Source organism: Lathamus discolor, chromosome 10, assembly GCF_037157495.1.
Source record: "Lathamus discolor isolate bLatDis1 chromosome 10, bLatDis1.hap1, whole genome shotgun sequence".
NCBI classification, from domain to species: Eukaryota; Metazoa; Chordata; class Aves; order Psittaciformes; family Psittacidae; genus Lathamus; species Lathamus discolor.
In genome coordinates this window covers 20,193,768-20,214,251 of record NC_088893.1, presented here as the reverse complement: position 1 = coordinate 20,214,251, position 20,484 = coordinate 20,193,768, and the positions used below count along the sequence as shown (strand labels likewise).

Here is a 20,484-nt window from a genome sequence, read left to right as displayed (position 1 = left end):
TTCTCAGGAAGAAGCTTGCTTGCTTACAGGAAAATAACTCCTACTCACCGCTATGTTCATAAATTATAGATGTATCCCAGCCTCTTCCCTCACTCCAACCCACCTCCCTATCGAGACATTTACAAATGCCAGTGACGTATTCACACTGCAGCAACATCTATATTTCACACACATGTTCACATGCTGCTATTTGGATTCTGAAAAACGCAGCTGTAATTCAAACGGCTCTGAAAAGTACTAATAAAATAATATTTTAATGATCTTCCGTGGTTAGAAAAATACTGTTCATTTACAAAAACCCAACCGAATTGATCCGAATCTTACAAAACCAGGTCCCTCCATTTCTCATTACCGTTCCCATGTAATACATCACTCTACTAAATTACATTGTCATTGGCTCATTATGGGCAGGCAGCTGCGCACCATTCCCCTCATTATTTCCGATGAAGCTATTAACGGGGTCCCAAGCAGGACCTTGGGTGCCCAAGGGATGACCACGCACCCAGATGCAGGCCCTGGCCCTCGCCTCCATCCCGAATCCCTCCTTCCTGCGTCGGCTTTGGCCCTGTAAAGCCTGGAAGACATTTTGTGCCAGTGCAAATCTGGCTCCTGTCGAACTGAACTTGGTGGCACATGAACTTCTGATCCGTACCGCGGGTACTGTTCCAGCTGCACACTTGAGAGCGCTCTGTTACCAAAGCTATGCTAAAAAACATGATTCACCTTTCACATCCTTCACATTTCACATCCATTATCCACATGATAATTTACTATAAATTATACCTCTTCATCATCCTTTGCACTAGAAAATAATGGTGCCGTTTCTAAAGATGGGGTGTTCTCAATCCCAAAGTGTGCTTAATGTTGGTGCTTTTCGTCAGGCATTGTTAGTGCCATTCCTGAGCTGCCCTTCAGAAGGTTTCCAAGGATTCACTACATTTTCCTTTTAACCTGCTGTTTCTTTCTGGCCCTCGGTGCACTCTGAAAGCAATTGCACGAACATTAATTTAGATGGGTCCCTTTTCAGTCCTCTCTGCACACCCTCTTTGCAGAACGCACTTCCAGCACAGGCAGGAGCTGGCAAGCAACAGCTAATGGAGAAATGCGCAGAACAACCTCTCAACTCCCACTTGGTGCTTACAATGTTCCAGGCTATCGCTGCCTTTTGCACTCTGGGCTGTTTGTCCTCCTCATAACACCTGATGGCTCCCACTTGTCTCTGGGATCAGCACTGGACGGAGCCCGGAGCCCCTCGGTGGCAGGAATATCCACACCCAGCAGAGCATCACCAACGAGCAGCCCTGCCCAGGGATTTGTTCTAAGACCTGACCCACTTGGTGCAAATCCGAGAAGCCCCTTGGCTTCTGCAAGCCCCCAGCCAAAAGGAGGATGCAAGCTCCAAGGCAGGCCGTGTCCTGCGGGTGTCCATGGGCAGACACTGCTCACTGTACGTCCACTGTCAGAAAAACAAAGGAGAACAGGAGCAGGGTAAATCCATGTTGTGTGTTAAATCAGATTACACCTGGGTTGCTTGGATACTGTATAATCACCAGCACGGCCAAACATAATTTAATACAGAGTAAGTGGCAGTCAGGCTTCAGTGCAGGGAAGCACAGAGGAACAGTAAATATTTCTCTGTTGCACGGGCTTGCAATCAGCACCCTGTAACAGAGGAGAAATGCAGCGGAGCCGGATGGGTGCTGCAGGCGGGGGAAGCACTGATAGGTGATAATATTAGAGCCATAGACTGGTTGGGTTGAAGGGACCTAAAGCTCCTCCAGCTCCAACCCCTGCCCCGGGCAGGGACCCCTTCCACTGGAGCAGCTTGCTCCAAGCCCCTGCGTCCAACCTGGCCTTGAGCACTGCCAGGGATGGGGCAGCCACAGCTTCTCTGGGCACCCTGTGCCAGCGCCTCAGCACCCTCACAGGGAAGAGCTTCTGCCTAAGAGCTCAGCTCAGTCTCCCCTCGGGCAGGTTCAAGCCATTCCCCTTGGCCTGTCCCTGCAGCCCCTTGTCCAAAGCCCCTCTCCATCTGGTATTACTTTGTGTATCTATTACATCTATATAAAATACACGTACATAAGGCTCAGCCAAGGAGTGCTGCCATTAGTTCAAATGTCTTCCCTGATTCAGAGAAAACAAACAAACATCTGAAAGGGAACAAAGATGAAGTCTCAAGTGTTTCTATTTCCATGCCTGGGACAAACCTTTGAAAACAAAGTGCTTGTTCCAGCTGGCCTAGCAAGACCTTATAGGACGGAAAATAATGCAGCTAACTCATACTGCTACAGGTAAAAATACATTTCATGTCTGCCACCACCTTTAGAGCTCCTATTTAAAGTGAAAATCCAATCACGCAGAGAGACAACAACCCCAAAACTATGGAGGCTGCTCTGTGGAGCTTCTTACAAATGAAACGCTTGCACTTGATCCCAGCCATGAATGAAAGGTAAAAAGCAGAACACAGACAGCACACGGGGTGACAGAAGCATCCGCGGATCCTCCATCCACTCCATGGTGGGAATCACAGAATAAATCCCAGACTGGTTTTGTTTGGAAGGGACCTTAAAGCTCGGCCAGTTCCGACCCCCTCCAAGCGCTCACAAAGAGCATCGCGTCTGCAGGGCTTCCTTCAAGTAAAACCCTGCAGTCAGTGTGCTGCCCCCCAGTCCTCCCAGTCCCAGCCATTAAACGCGGCAGGCACACAGCGCCGGCCGAGAGGCTGCTCACAATTGGTGCTATTTATCGGATAAAACCTAATGAGTTCTGGGAAATGTTCCTGGGTGCATTCAAGTCATCCCTGCCCATTAATGAGCTTAATTGGGCTGCTGCTGATGAGCGTGGAGGTAGACAGCGGGGCGAGGGCCGGGCTGGCCGCCATACCAGCAGCTCCCATGGCTCCGCATCAGGAATGGAGGAGCTTCTCTGGGCACCCTGTGCCAGCGCCTCAGCACCCTCACAGGGAAGAGCTTCTGCCTAAGAGCTCAGCTCAGTCTCCCCTCGGGCAGGTTCAAGCCATTCCCCTTGTCCCGTCCCTGCAGGCCCTTGTCCCAAGCCCCTCTCCAGGTTCCCTGCAGCCCCTTCAGGCACTGGAGCTGCTCTCAGGTCTCCCCTTCAGGAGCCTTCTCTTCTCCAGGCTGCCCCAGCCCAGCTCTCTCAGCCTGGCTCCAGAGCAGAGCTGCTCCAGCCCTCGCAGCAGCTCCATGGTGTGCTCTGGACTCACTCCAACAGCTCCACGTCCCCCTTCTGTCGACAAGACCAACGACAATAATAATGAAAATATTTCAAGTTAATAAAAGGAGATTTAAAAAAAAAAAAAACCACATCTCCTGTCCTGCACTGTCCAGACAGAGGAGACTGGAAGTAGAAAATGCTCACCAAGTGTCCCTGCACACCCCGATGCCAGCCACCGCTCACAGTGGCATGGTGGCATCTCAGAAAGAACCACTGCCTGCCATGTGGTCACTGCACATTCCCTGCACACAGGAGCAGGGATGGGAGCATGGACAAACCCCACCATACACAGCCCTTTGCAGGCTGCGGAGACTCCCAGCATCACAACTTCCAGAGCACCGCCGCTCCAGCAAGGAGAGCCAAGTGCGGAGGAATGCAGATGGAGGCCAGCGGATCCAAAAGGAGGACAGACCACCAGGGACAGGCAGAACCTCCCAGCAAAGACAAGGGGAAACGCAGCTGACAAAACCTTCAGATGCAGCACTGACAACTCAAGGGGCATTCAGCCAGGGTGAAGCATGTGCTGCAGTGCTGCTGGGCGGCTTGACTTGCTCCAACAAGCCTCCCTCTTCCTCCCGGGTGAATCTGGCCACAGCTGGATGCTTGGGTTCACTCCCAGGGAAAAAAAAACCAAGGGAAAGTGCTCGTATCGCATTGAACAGATGCAGAGGCCAAGCGTGCAGCTCAGTATCCGCAAAGCCCGATCCCTGTCAAATCCAGACATGCTGTGACGTGCAAGGCAAACACGTCTGGGGCTGCAGTGCGCCTCTGCTTCAGGCCTTCCAGATCAAGTCACCGCAACTACCAAAGCCACCCACTCTGGCTACGGACAAGCTGAGCTTGGTGCGACATCTCAGGGGGATGAGTTGACAGGGGGGTCCTGAACCTGCTCCCCAGCCCTCAGCACAAGGCTGGCACATTCCCCATCAGGCATGGCCATGATGCCACCGCAGTTCCCACCTGCAGAAATACTGCCAGGAAAGGGGACTTTGCCCCCAAACATCCTCAGGGGTGGAGCTGGAGCTGCCAGGGCTGCACATGCTGTCCCCTGTGCCGCTGCCACCCTGCAGTGGTAACACCCTGTTAAAGACGAGCATCCTTCATGCAGCCCATGGGATGCCCAGCTGGCATCCTTCTGCGAGCCCTTCATGCTGGGCACCGCAGAAACTCTGCCACCCTTCCCAGAGCCCCACCAGCAAACCTCACATCACCACATGCAACCAAGAGGCAACACACGGTGAATACAATCCCCATACCTCTGCCAGAGCCTTGCACATCTTCCTTTAGTTTTAGCTCTCTCTGTGCAAGCCCAGCACTCAGTTACAACTTCAGCCTGCTGCCCTCAAATACATCTTTCCTCTTTACAACAATAACAGCTCTGTTACCATTAGCCACAGCCACGGAGGCAGCTTGTGCTGCAGAGGGGTTTGGCTGGCTCCAGGCTGTGCCTGCAGCCCCTCAAGAGCCATCCTGTGCATGAGCAGCATCAGCCCCAGTAAACCCAGCAAAGCACCCGGGTTCTCCTCTGAAACCTGAAGTCCCCGATGCTTTCACACTGCAGGAAGAAAGCCCACACAGCCATCGGGTGCAAACAGCCTAGAAGAGCAAGAAGCCCCGTGGCAGATCTGCCGCAGTGGTAAGCGACGCGCCGAAGCCTCACCTGGGAGGTGGAAACCAGCCAAAGCAAACGGGCTTCCAGAAAGCCTCCCAGCACGAACCGGCACCGGCTTCAGCAAGTGCAGCTCCCGCTGGCCCTGCAGGGAGGCACGGGAAATAATGTGGAGCCGAGAGCCAGGTCGCAGGGAAAGGAGCAGAAGTTTCCCTGGGGTGCACCTGCACAGTCATAGAGGAGCATCACCGGCCACGGGGAAGGGTAACCAAGCAGGTTTTGTCTTTTTTCCTTCCCTTTAGAGGTATTGTGGAGCACGTTTGCTTCACAAAGGCAGCGCTGAATTCCTAAATGAATGTCGTTGGAAAGAAACAGAATACAGAAACAGCAGCTTTGCAGGGCAAACTGAAGTCCTGGTTAACACAGCAAGTAAAATGCTTGTCCCGTCCTTGCCAAGGGAACAAGGTTTTGCTCAATGATTGGAAAAACAGCGCCCAGATTTTGTGTGCCCACTCACCCCACGGTGCCCTTCCTACGTCTTGTGGCAGCAGATAACCATCAAATCGCCATCCCAGCGCCTCCAGCCCTGAACAGGCAGCCACAGCTTCTCTGGGTGCCCTGGGCCAGCGCCTCAGCACCCTCACAGGGAAGGAAAACTCATCCCAGGGAAGACCTGCAGCTCAAAGGCATCTTGGTGCTGATGACTTTTATTTTCCTTTCTTGTGCTGAAGAAACATTTGACTCAAATCTATAGAAGTGAATTTAGTGCTGGGTCTGTTCAGCGTAAAGGGCAACCCGGGGAGGCTCTCATTAAAATGCCCAAGTCCCACTCTGTCTGCGGGGACCGAGGAGACACAACCAGGAGCAGCGCCAGCCATTTATTGGAAATCTTTTGCTGTCTCTAGACTCAATCTGTTTCTGTACACAGCCTCCGCTTCACTGCGATAAACAATTAAAAAGAACCCAGATAATTGTGTGCCATCAACAACCTCATCCAACAACACGGAGTTCAAACGCAAGCCCATAAGAATTCACGCTTGAGTAACGCAAGATGCCTGGTGCTTCTCCCAAAGATCCCGGCAGGGATGCTCAGCCACAGGAACTGCACAGCAGACCCAGCATATGCTGCATTACATGCTACTGAGGGACCTTGCCAGCGCGGGTGATGTAAGCTTTGGTCTAATTTAAGACACCATTATCATATCTAGAGAGATGACTCTGATGCGTGATGGAGATACAAGCAAAGAACCCGCTAAGAGATGCTGCAGCCTCTGCAGCGCGCTCCTCCCCGGCTGAGAACTGGGGCACCAGCAGGAAATACAGGGATCTTCTGGAGAAGCGCAGAAGAAAAAGCTACCAAACAGCTACTCTATGGACAATCCAGGTTGAGGAGGTTAAGAGTTCATTTGCAGAAGCAGAACAAAACCTTTTGCCAATTTGCACATTACAGGAAGCCAAGCACAAAAGCGCAGTGAACACCTACAGGTTTGGGGTTTTTTCTTGGTAAATTCTGCAGAATCTCATATTAAAACCAGAAAGATCCTTGTTTGTGTTTCCAGGTCCTGCTCACCCACAGCTCTGCGCTGCCAAAGCATTCAGCTCTGGAGAGGCTGAGAGATCCCAGCCTGGTTTGGGTTAAAGGGATCTGAGAGCTCCACCAATTCCAACCCCTGCCCTGGGCAGGGACCCCTTCCACTGGAGCAGCTTGCTCCAAGCCCCTGTGTCCAACCTGGCCTTGAGCACTGCCAGGGATGGGGCAGCCACAGCTTCTCTGGGCACCCTGTGCCAGCGCCTCAGCACCCTCACAGGGAAGAGCTTCTGCCTAAGAGCTCAGCTCAGCCTCCCCTCGGGCAGGTTCAAGCCATTCCCCTTGGCCTGTCCCTACAGCCCTTGTCCAAAAGCCATGGGACTGGCTCTGGTACGGTGCTCACCAAGCTGCACCCACCTCAGCTCTCCTTAGCATCAGGTAAGACCTGATGCTCCAAACCAAGACACAAAGCAGAGAAACAAAACAGGCGGAGAAAAGGGGGAAAAAAGGCAAGATAGGGAAAAAGAAACACAGCACGAGCCCGAAACGGGACAAACAAGCCCAGGCAGGATCCTCCCAGCTCCTGCAAGGCACAGTGTGCCTGCGGGAGTCACTTTTCATGCGACATTCCTTTTGCTGCCCAAGGGAGCACCCCGATCCCTTGGGTCACTTGAATTCCCAGGGCTTACCCCTGGAACCCAGCAGTGCCATGACCCAGAGGGATCAGAAAGAGGCACTGGGAAGAGGAATGGAGGGCTGCCTGGCCTGGCCACACAGGGTCAGAGAGCTCAGTCACTATTTGCTCCTGGCAGCCAAATCAGGTGAGGGGCATATGAGAGCAGTGCATCTCGGAGGCCTCAGCGGCTGGTGGAAATTTCCAGAACGTCCTGGACAAGAGTGACTTACTGGAAGTAATACATAAATCAAGCAATGAATAGTTACCAGACAGCAGCATAAACAGCTGCCACGGGGATGAAATCAGACCTGCCGTGCCAAGAGGCGTCAGCCTCCTCGCCGGCTGCACCTTCGGGGGGAAACAGGGAAAACAGCGCAAGGAAAAGCCCGTTTCTGGGCACGCCGCAGTCCCCGGTCCTGCACGGGAGCCTCCGTGGGTTTCTCGAGGCTGCTGGCACAGAGCGCACCATGGTGAGCACTGGGGATGGGACCCGGCTCCCATGGGATCTGCACGGCGCAGCCCGGGAGCAGGGCACGGCGCTGCCAGGGCTGGGATTGCTCCATAAGGAAAACAAGCACCGTCTTCTTCTTGTAGGCAGAAGACCTGGAAGAATTCTTCTCCTGTTCTCCTTTGCCAGCACCCCCGGTTCAGCAGAGCAGAGCCCCTCCGAAACGAGCCTCGCTCCTGCCCCATCTCGACAATGGGCTGTCACAGAGGGTGGGTTCCAATGGATCTCCGGGCTGTGGCTGATCACAGCCACCCCACAGAGCCCATGGAAACCATCCACGCTGAGAAGTGGAAAACACTTTGTGCTCAAGATAGCAATCACTGTCATGTTGGTTAGAACACATAAACTAGAAAACACCACCGCAGCAAAAGCAAAGGGAACTGGTCCCTGCTGGCCAGGCCACAGTGCTGAGTGATTGAAGATAATGCTGCTAAACACATGTACACGTTTCTTCTGCAGCATCCTTTGTGGTTCTGACCTTTTGCCAGGAGAGGAGTGGACCTGCAGACCCTGCTCCTTGGGCCAGGGGATGTGTGGAGCAGCAGCGATGCATGGAGTGATGCAGAGCTGCAGGAACATCTCAGGAGCCCCACTGAAGGGTGCACAAACACAGCACCATCTGTACTGGAGAACCTGGATCTCACTGCCAGAGAACAAAGCAGGGCTCAGCTGTCAAAGTGTGCCCATGCAAAATCAAGTAATTCCTCAATGCCTGAAGCATCACCAGATCGAGCTCCTCCTGCTCTGCTCACCAAAGCACTCACTCCTTGGTGAGAAAGTACACTAAAACAGAAGGAGAAGACAGGGATGGTATCTCTGTGCCTCTGCTCCGTTTCAAGTTATCTGGCAGGGAAAAAAATACATGGTTTAATCAGAGCTGCACATGGGGTTGATAAAAGAGCACTGGAAACAGCAGTGCAGCCGTTCTGGGAGATAGGTGCTGGCCAAAAGGGGATATCTGCAGGAAAACAGCACCAAAGCACGCGAGGAGCGTGCTGCTCGGTGACTGCTGCAGCACAGGCTGCACCCAGGGCGCTCTGCAGCACCCAGGCAGTGCCAATTTCCTGATTTCCCAGATAGGAACAGTGGGGATAGAGAAAATATCCCAGGATAAAGAGAAAGCAAACCCTGAGGATGGCGTGAGGAGACCTGCATCACGCAAAGCTCAAGGCTGCTGCCCCAATGGGCACAGGAAAGGGTGGTCATAAACCACTAGGAAATGATGCTGGGAGAGCAGGGAGCCAGCAGTGTCCCAGGGCAGTCACCTCCCCTGGCACCAGTTCTTCATGTAAAAAGGGTATTTCTCTTCCTCAAAGCAGGGAATAAGGAACACTCTCACCAAGCATCCCTGCAAACACCAGAAGCTCCACGGATTAACAGACTGACTAAGCAGTAGTGATGCAGGTAACTAAAACAGCTACAAGAAACAGGAGAAGAGATGTGCTGGGCTCGTCCTTCCGTTCTTTGAGAGACACGGGCTATTCTGCCCCAAGACAAGAGAAACCAGGTGAGCTTTAAGATCAACCAGAGCCTCACTGGCTGCAGGGGGCTGTTGGCAGGACCAGCGGATACAGGCATGGGGCTCACTGGGACGGGGCAGACTGCGGGTGTTCGGGCTTTCCTGCAGAGATCCCCTTGGACAAGGATCAGAACAAAGAGCTCTCTTTCAGGAACAGTAAATCACAGCTGCGCTTATCGCAAGCATCCTGACAGCGTGAGCATGTCCCAGGAAAGAAAACTAAAGGTTGCACCTACTCATGGGTCAGAGAGTAACATCATAATAGCAAGTTTCACTGGAACCAGGGCCTGCAGAGCAGGGGACATTTGCAGCATCACGTTCCCAAGGAGGGAGCAGGAATTGCTCACATTCTGTATTACACAGCAGGTAATTGCCTGCACACATGAACAGGAGACCGGAGGCAGCACAAACAGGCTCAGAGATGCAGTAAGAGACAGAAATCAACTTCATTGTCTATTCACATCCTGCCTGTGCCTGTCCCCGGGACCTGCCCTCCATCCCTCCAGCTCTCTTCCCCTCCAGAGCCAGAGCAGGACCCATAGCACCTCCCTGCTGTGCAGCGGGAAGGGCACTGCTCAACCACCTCACAGGCACTTCTCCCATCTGCTGTTTCATTTGTGCTAATAATTGCCATTTCTGAACCTATCAGTTGTGATAGCAGGGGTTTGTACTGCTATTAACCCCAGCCCCACACCACATGAGGAGCCCCAAGTGCCTTTCTAGTGGGCAACAGTGAACATGCGCACCAAAAAAACAGATGCAAGATGACACAGGACGGACTCTCTCTATGTGACTAATACAGAAGGAGTTCTGCTTTCAGCATAAGAGAGCTCCACAGCAATACTGTGAGAAATGCTTTTTCAGCTCTTGCGATCAAAATGCAAATCTTGATTATTCATACATTACTTAAAATGAGTAAGAAAAAAGGCAGAACCAGATGAGTGCAGCCCAGCTTGGAAAGGAGCCCTTTGGCTTTGCCAGTGTTAGCCATGGATGCGCTGCTCTTGGTTCCCCTCATTAGGGATGGGCAGCACTGAACCCCAGCTGGTTCCCCCATGTCAGAGCATCCCCCTTCCCTACAGAGGCCAGGATCCCCCAGGATCAGCACTGGGACCAGGGGAGCTGCTGCAGGGCGGTAGCTCCATGGAGCAGGCTCTCGCTCCTCAGCTTCCTGCCTTTCTCCGAGGTATTTTTTTCCCATTAAATAACCACTATGAGCTGTTTCTCTTCCTACTCACTCATTGTTTGTGTTTTGGTTTAGTTCCTTGCCCACTAAAGCAGCATGAGACCCATTGTATTATCTGCCTCCCCTCTCCACGTCTTTCACTCAAACACCACCAGGTTTTCCTTTAAAATAAAAAGCACTTAAGCAGTTATGAGATTCCTCGCACATATTTGGCTGATGGGAGTACCTGGAACCGCCTGGCCCTTGGCTTGAGCCTGTAAATAAAGCAGTTTTGAAACTGAGATCTAAAGCAGCTCTTTGGTTTTTAAGAGCCTTGCCGGAGAGTCCATGGAACAGACACAAACCCGTGTCAAAAGAAAGCGTCTGGAGTCGTTTTTAATCCTCCTTCAAGTAGCATTTGTTCTTTTTCCTCCTGAACAGATAACTTCAGGTTCGCCCAAGCCTTCTTCTAACCGGTTGCTCTGATTAACTCATTCCCAGGCTCCTGCCCGATCCCTCCCGCTCCCGTGGCACTGGTGGGAACACAAGGGCAGGTACGACCCCGCAGCCTTGAGGCTGGTGCGAACACCTGATGATGCTTTCACTTTTAAAACACTAATCAAAGGTTTCCATGGCAACCTGCAGGAGCAGGATGAAGACAGGAAATTACAGGTCAGCTCTACCACTGAAAGCAAAAAAAAATCATTCCATTCCGGTGCCCTCGGAAAGTTTCAAGGTTACCTTGGATTAATTCATCGGGTTGCTTAAAGGCAGCAAATATGCAATTGTAGCAAAGAAACACCTCCTAGTCCTTTAATACTAAGCTTGATCTGAAAGGCAGGGAGGAGCCTAACCTCTGCTCTGCCTCCTGGACCGCCAGACCCATCACCACACCATTAGAGCATCACTATATTCCCAGGAACGTGGTGACCCCTCCTGCCACTGCGGGCTGGGGCTCAGCTGGACCATCCCCTGCACCGCTCCATCCCGCAGCCCTCGTTCCACTCACACACAGGCTTCCAGGTCCTCGCCAACCAGATATGACTCAACACCACACACACACACAACGAAACTTTTCTACCACTATTCACTTTCAGAGGAAGTGGAAAAAGGACAGAAAAACAGATCAGTCATAGACGTACTTTGCCAAGTGGTTCATGAGCAAGTGCAGCATCTGCCTGTTTTTCTCTGGGAGCCGATGGACGAGGCTGTGGATTTCTGACACCCTTGACTCCTGATTCTCCAGTTCTGCATTGGAAATAGGAGATGATTTATTTCTGCATTAGAGGGGGTTATTATGCGAAGAGGCATGCAGGACCCAACACTAACACCAACAAATGTCCTGGGGACCTGCTCCACCAAACACTCTTCCTTCCTACCAACCCCAATTGGTGGTTTCAGAAAGGAAACAGTGAGCTGAGAGCAGCCAGCCGTGTGAAGAGCCAGCTGTGATCAGGGAAGGGGCTGGCTGTAACCAACATCAACACATTCCCATTCAATGTGCTCCCAAGCACCACCAGGATGTGCCCAGCACCACGCCTCGTGATGCTGCAGCATCTGGTGCTGGCTGGATCCACCAGTGCTGGCAGATGCGTTCCAACAGCCTATGCAGGAGCCGTTCAAGGCCGTCACTGATGTGGCCATGGCGCACGTGAGCCCTCCTGACCCCTGGCTCCAGCCATGCACACAGGCTGCTGCGTGCGCCAACAGTTACCTGCTCTCACACAGAGCACCATGTCCAGGGCAGCCAAAGGAAGGCAGCACAGACACAAGAGCCACAACGAACCGCATCAGATCCCCGGAGGCAGTGTTTGAACAACAGCCTCCCTCCCTTGGGAACATGACGGTCAAAGCAAGGCAGAGCTGCAGGCATCAGCCAGCTCCCCGCTCCCCAGCACCACCTGCGCCTCCTTTTCATCTGGTTCGGTCCCAAACAACACCATGCCCCTTGTGTCTCCGTTCGCATTCTGCTTTCCGGGACTGAAGGAGCGGGAGGTCAGTGGGGAAGCAGCAGGGCAGGGGTTATGCTCAGTTACTTGCAAATTAGGCTCCTCTTTCAGACCGGTGCTGCCAACAACAAACTCACTTGCTGCTTTGATGAAGCTCCTTTGAAACTGGTACATCATGAGCGGCCCTGGAAGCATTCTGGAAGATAAAAAGGTAACACACACAAACCACATCTGAGTAACACAATCCACAGAAACAGAGCTTTGCCCTCGCCGTTTTCAAAAGTGCAGAATTAAGCAACAGCAACCCTAATTAATTCCCCCCATCGGAAGGAATAAGATCTATTGAAGCACCTCTGATTTATTCTGCCTCCCTTTCCTGCACCGCCCTGAATCCATTTTTAACTTCAGCATTCCTTCAGTACCACAGATGTCCAGGGCACTCGTGAACCCATGCGTTCCAAATCAGTTTAAAAATAAATTGAAAAGAGAAACAAGCCTCATCACAAAACTTTACCGGTCACTGCTCCCACTCAGCTCCCCATTCTGCCCTCCCACTTCCACATCCCTTCAACGGGCCGGCTCAGTGCTGCCGGCATTCCTCGGGGCTTTGCACAGTTCAAGCTCCAGAGCAAAGGTTGCCAATCATGAAAAGCGATGCAGTGATTTCCTAGGCTGAGATCCACCAAGCTAATCATCCTCATCACCCTAATTGGATTTAGCCTCTCTCTTGTGCACTTTCTCTCAAATAAAACCCAGTGCACAGAACAGCATCAGAAAACACAAAGCTGCAGTCGTGACAGGTAGGAGCATGTTGTGGATAATGAGATGCCAACAAACTAATCCTTTGGGAAGATAACCCACAGTGATAATGGCATTGACTTGCCTACAGGAATTATTACTACAGCAGAGCTCAGCACCCTGCTCTGAGCAGTACTACAGCCACAGCCCTCCGAGGATCCCTGCACTCATCACCTGCCCCACGCTCATGAGGCAGAAGCCCATCAGGAAAAGCTTAGGCAAAAATTGAAATCAAGGCAGGGGACACAAGAATGGGCTTTTAAGACCATATTTGTACCACATGCACCCACCAGAGAGCTGACTGTGCTCCCCAGATCCTCCTCAGCCATGCTGGAGGGTCAAGGGAAAAGCCAGAACAACTTCTCTCAGAGCAGTTTCTCCTTCGGTACTACTGAAGCGCTATTGTAAAGGATCTACAGGAACAGGCAGTGACACCCCAAACCATCACTGACTCCTCACGAAGCTGAAGCTTTCCTGCCTTACCTCAGGTAAGTTTTCAGGGCGCTGGTAATGGTCTTTATCTCCCACTCTGCACAGATCTCAGTTTCTGTTTCAGAGGCTGTTTTGGGATCTAAGGAAGAAGAGAAAACAGAAAGAAGTGAGCCACAGTGAATCTAATTGCGGCTCTCACCAGCTCAGCGGTGCAGGAAGACCACCACGTCCCATTTTATTTGCTATTCCCCAGCCCAGTGACCACAAGCTGATCCAGACACTTGTGCAGGGAAGCATTGCATGAGATGGGCCACACTCACTTGCACGGGACGGGAGAAAGAAAGGGAAAACACGAACCACGAGCAGTGAGATCAGCGGCGTAACCAAAGCGTGACACACGGCACAGGAGACGGTGCTTCAGTGACAGCGGTGACAGAGCAGGGCACAAACACAACACAGACCCAGACAAACACAGACAGCCCCAGGGCTGAGCAGGACATCCCAGCCCCGGGCAGGCTGCAAGGCATCACCCCACTGAACCAATGTGAGAGGCAGCAATGGTGGCACTGGGGGTGTGGGGCAGGCCATGGGTGTGCAGGGGGGCAGGAGGTGGCTTGTTCTCCTGGCCAAGGTAGGGAAGAGCCCCCGGAGCCTTCCCAACCTGCTACAGAGGGTTTGGGAAGCTGCCCTCCCACCGGCTCCCAGCGCTGCAGTGTCAGTGTCTGGGGCAGCGCCTGTTTCATTGCCGAGCACTGCAGCATTCTCCTCTTCATCTCCTCTGGGTCCTTCCCTTCCTTTCCACTCCTTTCCTTTTCCCCTCCTATCTTCTGAAAAACTCCTTTAAAGACATCACGAACCCACGCAGCTGTTGTGGTCCATGGAAACAGGCGGCTCCGGAGCAGCAGCCAGCTCCTTCCCAAGGCGGATCTGAACCAAGCCACGCTCGCAGGAATCTGCAGCTTTCTGCTCCCCTGCCTCCTGCACACCACCCGCCCCGCTCAGGGAGCCAGACCTGTCCGCACAGGGCTCCACAGAGGGGTCAATGCGGTGCCAGTTTTATGGATTCCTGGGAGAACACCCCAATGCATTGATGATAACAGAGCCCTCGGGAAGGAGCGCTCGCTCCCTCCTCCAGCACCTCCACCCCTGCCGGGACCTCATCACACCGGGGTGCTCCTGGGTGACCACCACTGCCTGCACACCCGCCCCTCGCAGACACGGATGTGGATGGAGTTCATGTCTGCCTCCTCCCCGACAACCACAGCCGGTCATGTCAAAACGCACCAGGAGATCGGGGCTAAGTGGCCTGGCCATGGATACCTCACGGCAGCACCAGGGAACCAACTGCCAGGACTAAAGACAGAGGCTGCTCCATGGCAGAAGCAGCCACAGCTGAGGAAGGAGAAGTAAAGGCAGGAGGAAGCCCTTTCCCTCCTGCTTGGATGCTGCTTCCTGAATGCTCTTTGCGAACTCAGTCCTGGCAAACAGGCTGAGAGAGCTGGGCTGGGGCAGCCTGGACAAGAGAAGGCTCCTGAAGGGGGGACCTGAGAGCAGCTCCAGTGCCTGAAGGGGCTGCAGGGAACCTGGAGAGGGGCTTGGGACAAGGGCCTGTAGGGACAGGCCAAGGGGAATGGCTTGAACCTGCCCGAGGGGAGACTGAGATGAGCTCTTAGGCAGAAGCTCTTCCCTGTGAGGGTGCTGAGGCGCTGGCACAGGGTGCCCAGAGAAGCTGTGGCTGCCCCATCCCTGGCAGTGCTCAAGGCCAGGTTGGACACAGGGGCTTGGAGCAAGCTGCTCCAGTGGAAGGGGTCCCTGCCCGGGGCCGGGGTTAGGGCTGGGGGAGCTTTAAGGTCCGTTCCAACACAAACCAGGCTGGGGTTCTATGGCCTCTCAACCTCTCCAGAGCTGAATGCTTTGGCTGCACTGAGCGCTGGGCGAGCAGGACCTGGAAACAGGGATCCTGCTTCCACCAAAATCACTGTGAAGCCTCTACGGGGATGCTGGGAGACCCGTGTGGGTCCTTCCAATGACAGGGACATCCCTGGAGAGCCGGAGCAGGCGCAGAGGAGCACTCGCTGCAACCACGGCCAAGCCTCATGCCAGATACAGCTGCCAACACCATCTGGTCCCACAGACTCGGCTCGGTGGGGGTTTGTCTTCTCACCAACACGTACAATGAGCTTTTCAATTCTAAAGCAAGAGATAGCACAGTGTAATTTTAAAACTAATTAAAAGAATGCAGTGAGGGAGTCAGGCTCTCCCTGGGGCAAGGGGTTATTTTAATTACAAAAAGCCATCAAGAGCAGCACCCGAAAACAAACACCTCAGAACTGCATATCCACACCGGCATCATGTGTCCCTCACTGCAATCACACAAACGAACACCATCCTTCCCCTCAGTGCCAGGGCAACTTCCTGCTGCACCTCCTTTTGAAGGAGGCCCTTTAAAGAGATTAAAGATAAAGGTTGCATAGGGAAAAAACAAACCAAAAATGAAAATAACACAAAAAAACAGCCCCTTTTTCCTAGCAAGGCCTTCCCTGCGGTTGAACAAGCAGCTCAAGACTGGATGTCCTCCCACAAGCTCATCCAGGAGTTCACAGGCAGATTGATGCAGCCCTAGGTGAAACGCTGCGGTCAGTGGCATGAAAAGGCTCAGAGCAGACCATCAGTTCCCCTTGACCTTCAGATTTATGAGTCTGCAAAGGGTTTGGCTTTGTAGGTTAGTGATGGAGCATCTGTCTGCCCAGCTAGAGGTGCCTGCAGCGCACCGCAGCGACCTTCTGCCCCGCACAAGGACGCCTTTCCGCAGGATCTGGTGTAAATGTGCAACGGGGCTTGCAGAAGCCCCCACAGGCCACATTCAGTGTTAATCCTGACGTTGTTCATTGCTGCAAATTACCCATCGGATGTCTCTTGGCAGATACGGAAAAGCTGAAGTGAAAGGGCAAGGGGAAAAGAACCGGAAAATTAACTTCCCCAAGGTTTTGAGGCTGAAGAAAACACTTTGCTCACCCTGCAGCACTGCTGGCTGCTGCAGCATCCCCCCTGCTCCCTTCACTCATCCTGCATGGTCCCAAAGGAGCGCTTCCTGGCTCTCCCCAGGCTGCGATAATGGGGGTTGTCACTTACAGCCATGTACGTGGGATATTTGAGGAAAGGAAGGGGAACTGCAGCATTCCAGATCTACACCAAGAAGAAATTAGAACATGCCTTTTTATGGCAGGATCTACCAGAGATAATAGAAAATAGAAATTCAGGGTGGGAGGAATCTATTCCCATTCCCAAAAAAAATAGTTTTGCTGGTTTGTTTTCTTCCTGGAGGCAAACAGCAGCAGCAGAGGGGATGGCAGCCCCATTCATCTCCATGCGTTCATCCCTGCAGACCCCAGGTGATGGGGGGGTGCCACAGGGCAGGGAATGGGGTTGGCCATGGCAAGGCAGCACAGTGGGTGGCAGGGAAGCCCAGGCTGAGCAGACACCCCCAGAACTCCCAGCCATGATGGAACCACAGCAAGACACTGGTGTGTGATGCAGGGGATGATCCTGAGGCAGCTGCACAGCCCGTTCCACACAGCCCACCACCCCGCTCAGCCCATCACCTCGCTCAGCCCATCACCTCGCTCAGCCCATCACCTCGCTCAGCCCATCACCTCGCTCAGCCCATCACCTCGCTCAGCCCATCACCCCGCTCAGCCCATCACCTCGCTCAGCCCACCACCCCGCTCAGCCCATCACCTCGCTCAGCCCATCACCCTGCTCAGACCATTGTCCCACACAGCCCATCACTCCGCTCAGCTCATCATCCTACACAGCCCATCACCTCACTCAGCCCATCACCTCGCTCAGCTCTTCACCTCACTCAGCCCATCATCCTGCATAGCCCATCATCCTGCTCAGCCCATCATCCCACAGAGCCCATCACCCTGCTCAGCCCATCTTCCTGCACAGCCACTGCCCATAGCCCTTTCTGAGGAACTTCTCCATCTGCTTCCTGGGGACGGCAAAAGCTGCTGCCCTCAGACCTGGTTTCAGTTCCCCACCAGCTCCTCCACGGCAAAGGGAACCTCCTGGGCACCATCCTGTCACTCAGCCATTATCCTCACTCATGCCTGGGTGGCTCAAGATATTTCCAAACCAGCCACAGGGCACATTATAGCCCAGCAGTGCAGGGCCACAGGAAGCCCCACTCACTCCTAACATCGGGAAGGAGCAAGAGGACAAGGTCAGACACTGTAATGCTCCACCCAGTGCCATGTTTTGGACCTGCCAGTACCATCACTGTCCTGCACACACACGCTTCCACCATGAACCCTTCCACAGGCGCTCTGACTGTTAAAGCCTGTTTGTTTGTTGGGTGTTGTCCCCATTTTGATGGTGCTTGGTGATGGTGAAGGGTAAAGGGCCGCTTGCTCTGCCTCCACAAGCCCTGGGGAGCACCCTCCCCGTGGCACCCTGGCTGTGGCAGTCAGGCTGCTCTGCCCAAACCCGAGCCCTGACCCGGCTCCTGCCCATGAGAAGCCTCCGCTCCGCGGTCAGCCCAGGCGGTGCCGACCTCCCGCAGGGACACCTCATGCCAGAGGCCAGCCCAGCGGTGTCACTGACAGCAGCCGGGAAACCCGAGCTCTTTGCCATTTAAACTGTATGTGAATCGGTACCGCTGCCCACATTCATTTCTAAATATAAAGGAAACCTGAAGTTGTAAGCACAAGTTGGCTGCTCCGTTCACAAGGGTTGGATCCGAACATGGGGGCTGGATCTGAACACAGGGATTGGCTCCGAACAGGAGGGACTGAGGAGGGCGATGCCGCCACCAGCAGAACCTCAGCGCCTCGAGGGCAGCCACGAACAGAAGGGGAATTGACAATGGACACGTTTCTGTTTGACTTCACAGTCAGCCCTAGCGCTGCGATTGCTGAAGAGGATTTAACTGCCTGTGATTCAGAGGAAGATACCGAGTCCGGGGTTTGCAAAGCACGCCAGTGACTGACAGCATGGGAGATCCCCAAAGGGGGTCCTCTTCCTGCGCCCACCCGCAGCAGCACCCGCACGCCCTCGCCTCTAAGAGGACTTCCAACGAAGACATGCCAGGACAAAGAGAACCCCGGCAGTATATCACCGCGTTATGAGACACGAGGTCGACAGCTGAGAGGCTTCAGTCGCCGAGGAGATAATGGATGCTGGATGGTGTCCAAGGCTTTGAATCCCTCCCAGCTCCGGAGAGCTCACAAACCAAGCAGGATCTGCCATCTGTCACCACCGCCACCCCAGCCCAGAATCAACGCAGCCCACGACTGCCCTTGCGAGCTGAAAAGGGATCTGCTGCTCCGCTCGCTCGCGAGGTGATGCACAGCGGCATGAAAAGCAGAAGCAGAGGACACGGCATGTGCGCCATGAGGCAGCTCTGGTTATCTGCGGTACTTGGGTGGCCAGCAGGACATATTCACATGCCCCAGAACCTATGCCAAACTTCTACTAATAAAGGAGTCAGTCACCAGCTCTTGTGACTGCAGAGAGCTTTCCAAATGCCAGAGCAAAACTGGTGCAGAGAGGTCCCCTTGCGTCAGCCCCTGATTTAGAGCCTTACCCTTCTGCTTCCTTGTTATCCCTACATTATCAATTTTGCATAGGTTAACGCTGACAACTGTAACAGCCACCATGGGCTTTGCTCAGTGAACAGCTTCACAGAGGGGAGAGAAGGGGGAGTTGGAAGAGGAGAAGGAAGGATGCTGAAAGTGAAACACAAAGATTCAAACTTTCTGCAAGGAGAAACAGAAAGGAGCGCTGGCGTTTGGAGGGAGCAAGGGAAAGGAAGTCACATTGCAGAGGAGTCAGGCTACAGCTTCTCCAACGCAGACCAACAAGTATGACCCAATTTGCTTTGCATGGCTGTCAGCAATGGAAACCCAAACCCACCAACAAGGAACCACTGCCGATGAAGCCGTAGTTGTCCCAGACATGCTACAGGACCAGCTCACTGACAATCCCAAGACCTGTTTGCTCCTGCACGTTTCAGTGCTCAGATTAGGCCCATGTGGATGCTGGTTCAGAGCACAAGGCACCTGTAGCAAGCACCACAGCCTCCCTCTTGCCATCCTATCATTTCAAAAGTGGGAGAGGTTTCTGAGGGCTGCTGGGCAGACGTAGCATGGCTGCCCATCAGGACCAGTGATCAGAGGAGCCCCATAGCATCAACACCAAGCTCTCAACACCTTCTCTCCTCCCGAGCACCCAGAACCACGGGACCAATGCTTTGGGCACAAGGGAAAGACAAGCTTGAAGGGTCTGGGTAAGACTGTTAAAACAGGCATAAAAAGGTCCAAGGGGAATGCAAGAGCCACAGGCAGCATGCAACACACAAGAGAAAATAATTAAGAAGTACTGTGGGAACAACGTGGCGGGTATGAGATTAAACCAAAGCTCTCAGCTATTCCTTTGAGGATTTTAGTTTGCATTTGGGAAGGCTGCCAAAATCCATAGCGCAAGTGAGCAGGACACCAGTGACTGCACCAGACCTTTGAAAGCCATGTCCTACACGAGTCCTACCTTAGCAACCTGCCAGTGGTGCCCTGGGACCTCCCGGCTTCTAACAGCATGGGGTCCTAAGAGCACATTCACCACAATTAGGTACCCCACAAGAGCCTCTGTTCTCGGCTGGCGAGACTTCAAAGCAGCACAACCTACTTGCCTTTAACAACACACAAGATACTCACCCATTAATATACTCAGCAGCTTTTGAACTCTGGAGTTCACTCCAACGATTCGGTAGAGCCCTTGCTCATTGATCCCTAGGAAAAATAAAGAGCTTATTAGGAGAATGTCACAGGAGCTACCAACGTTTCTTTCATTTCTTTGACTTCTCTAATAGCAAAAATAATTAAACCCTCTCACCAACTACACACAAAGTTATAGAGAGGGTAAAATCTGGTTTGATGTCAAGGCTTTCTTGTATTGATTAAAAGCATTACCCTCAATTAGCTCAGGAATAAAAGATCTAAGGACACTCTTCCACCACCCACAGTCAGCAAGGGAGTTATGGCTGCAGCACAAACAATCTGCACTTAAC

General features: G+C 53.1%; 1 protein-coding gene across 2 annotated transcripts in view; it reads right to left on the bottom strand.

The window, feature by feature from the left end:
• ARHGAP26 (Rho GTPase activating protein 26) overlaps positions 1-20,484 on the bottom strand; it is a 117,267-nt gene that overhangs the window by 38,341 nt on the left and 58,442 nt on the right. For both annotated transcript variants that reach the window (XM_065690775.1, XM_065690774.1), the window contains exons 14-17: positions 20,132-20,206; positions 13,470-13,557; positions 12,326-12,384; positions 11,382-11,487 (exon numbers count right to left, since the gene is read on the bottom strand). In XM_065690775.1, coding sequence (XP_065546847.1) covers positions 11,382-11,487; positions 12,326-12,384; positions 13,470-13,557; positions 20,132-20,206 — 328 coding nt within the window. The remainder of the gene's footprint in view (positions 1-11,381; positions 11,488-12,325; positions 12,385-13,469; positions 13,558-20,131; positions 20,207-20,484) is intronic.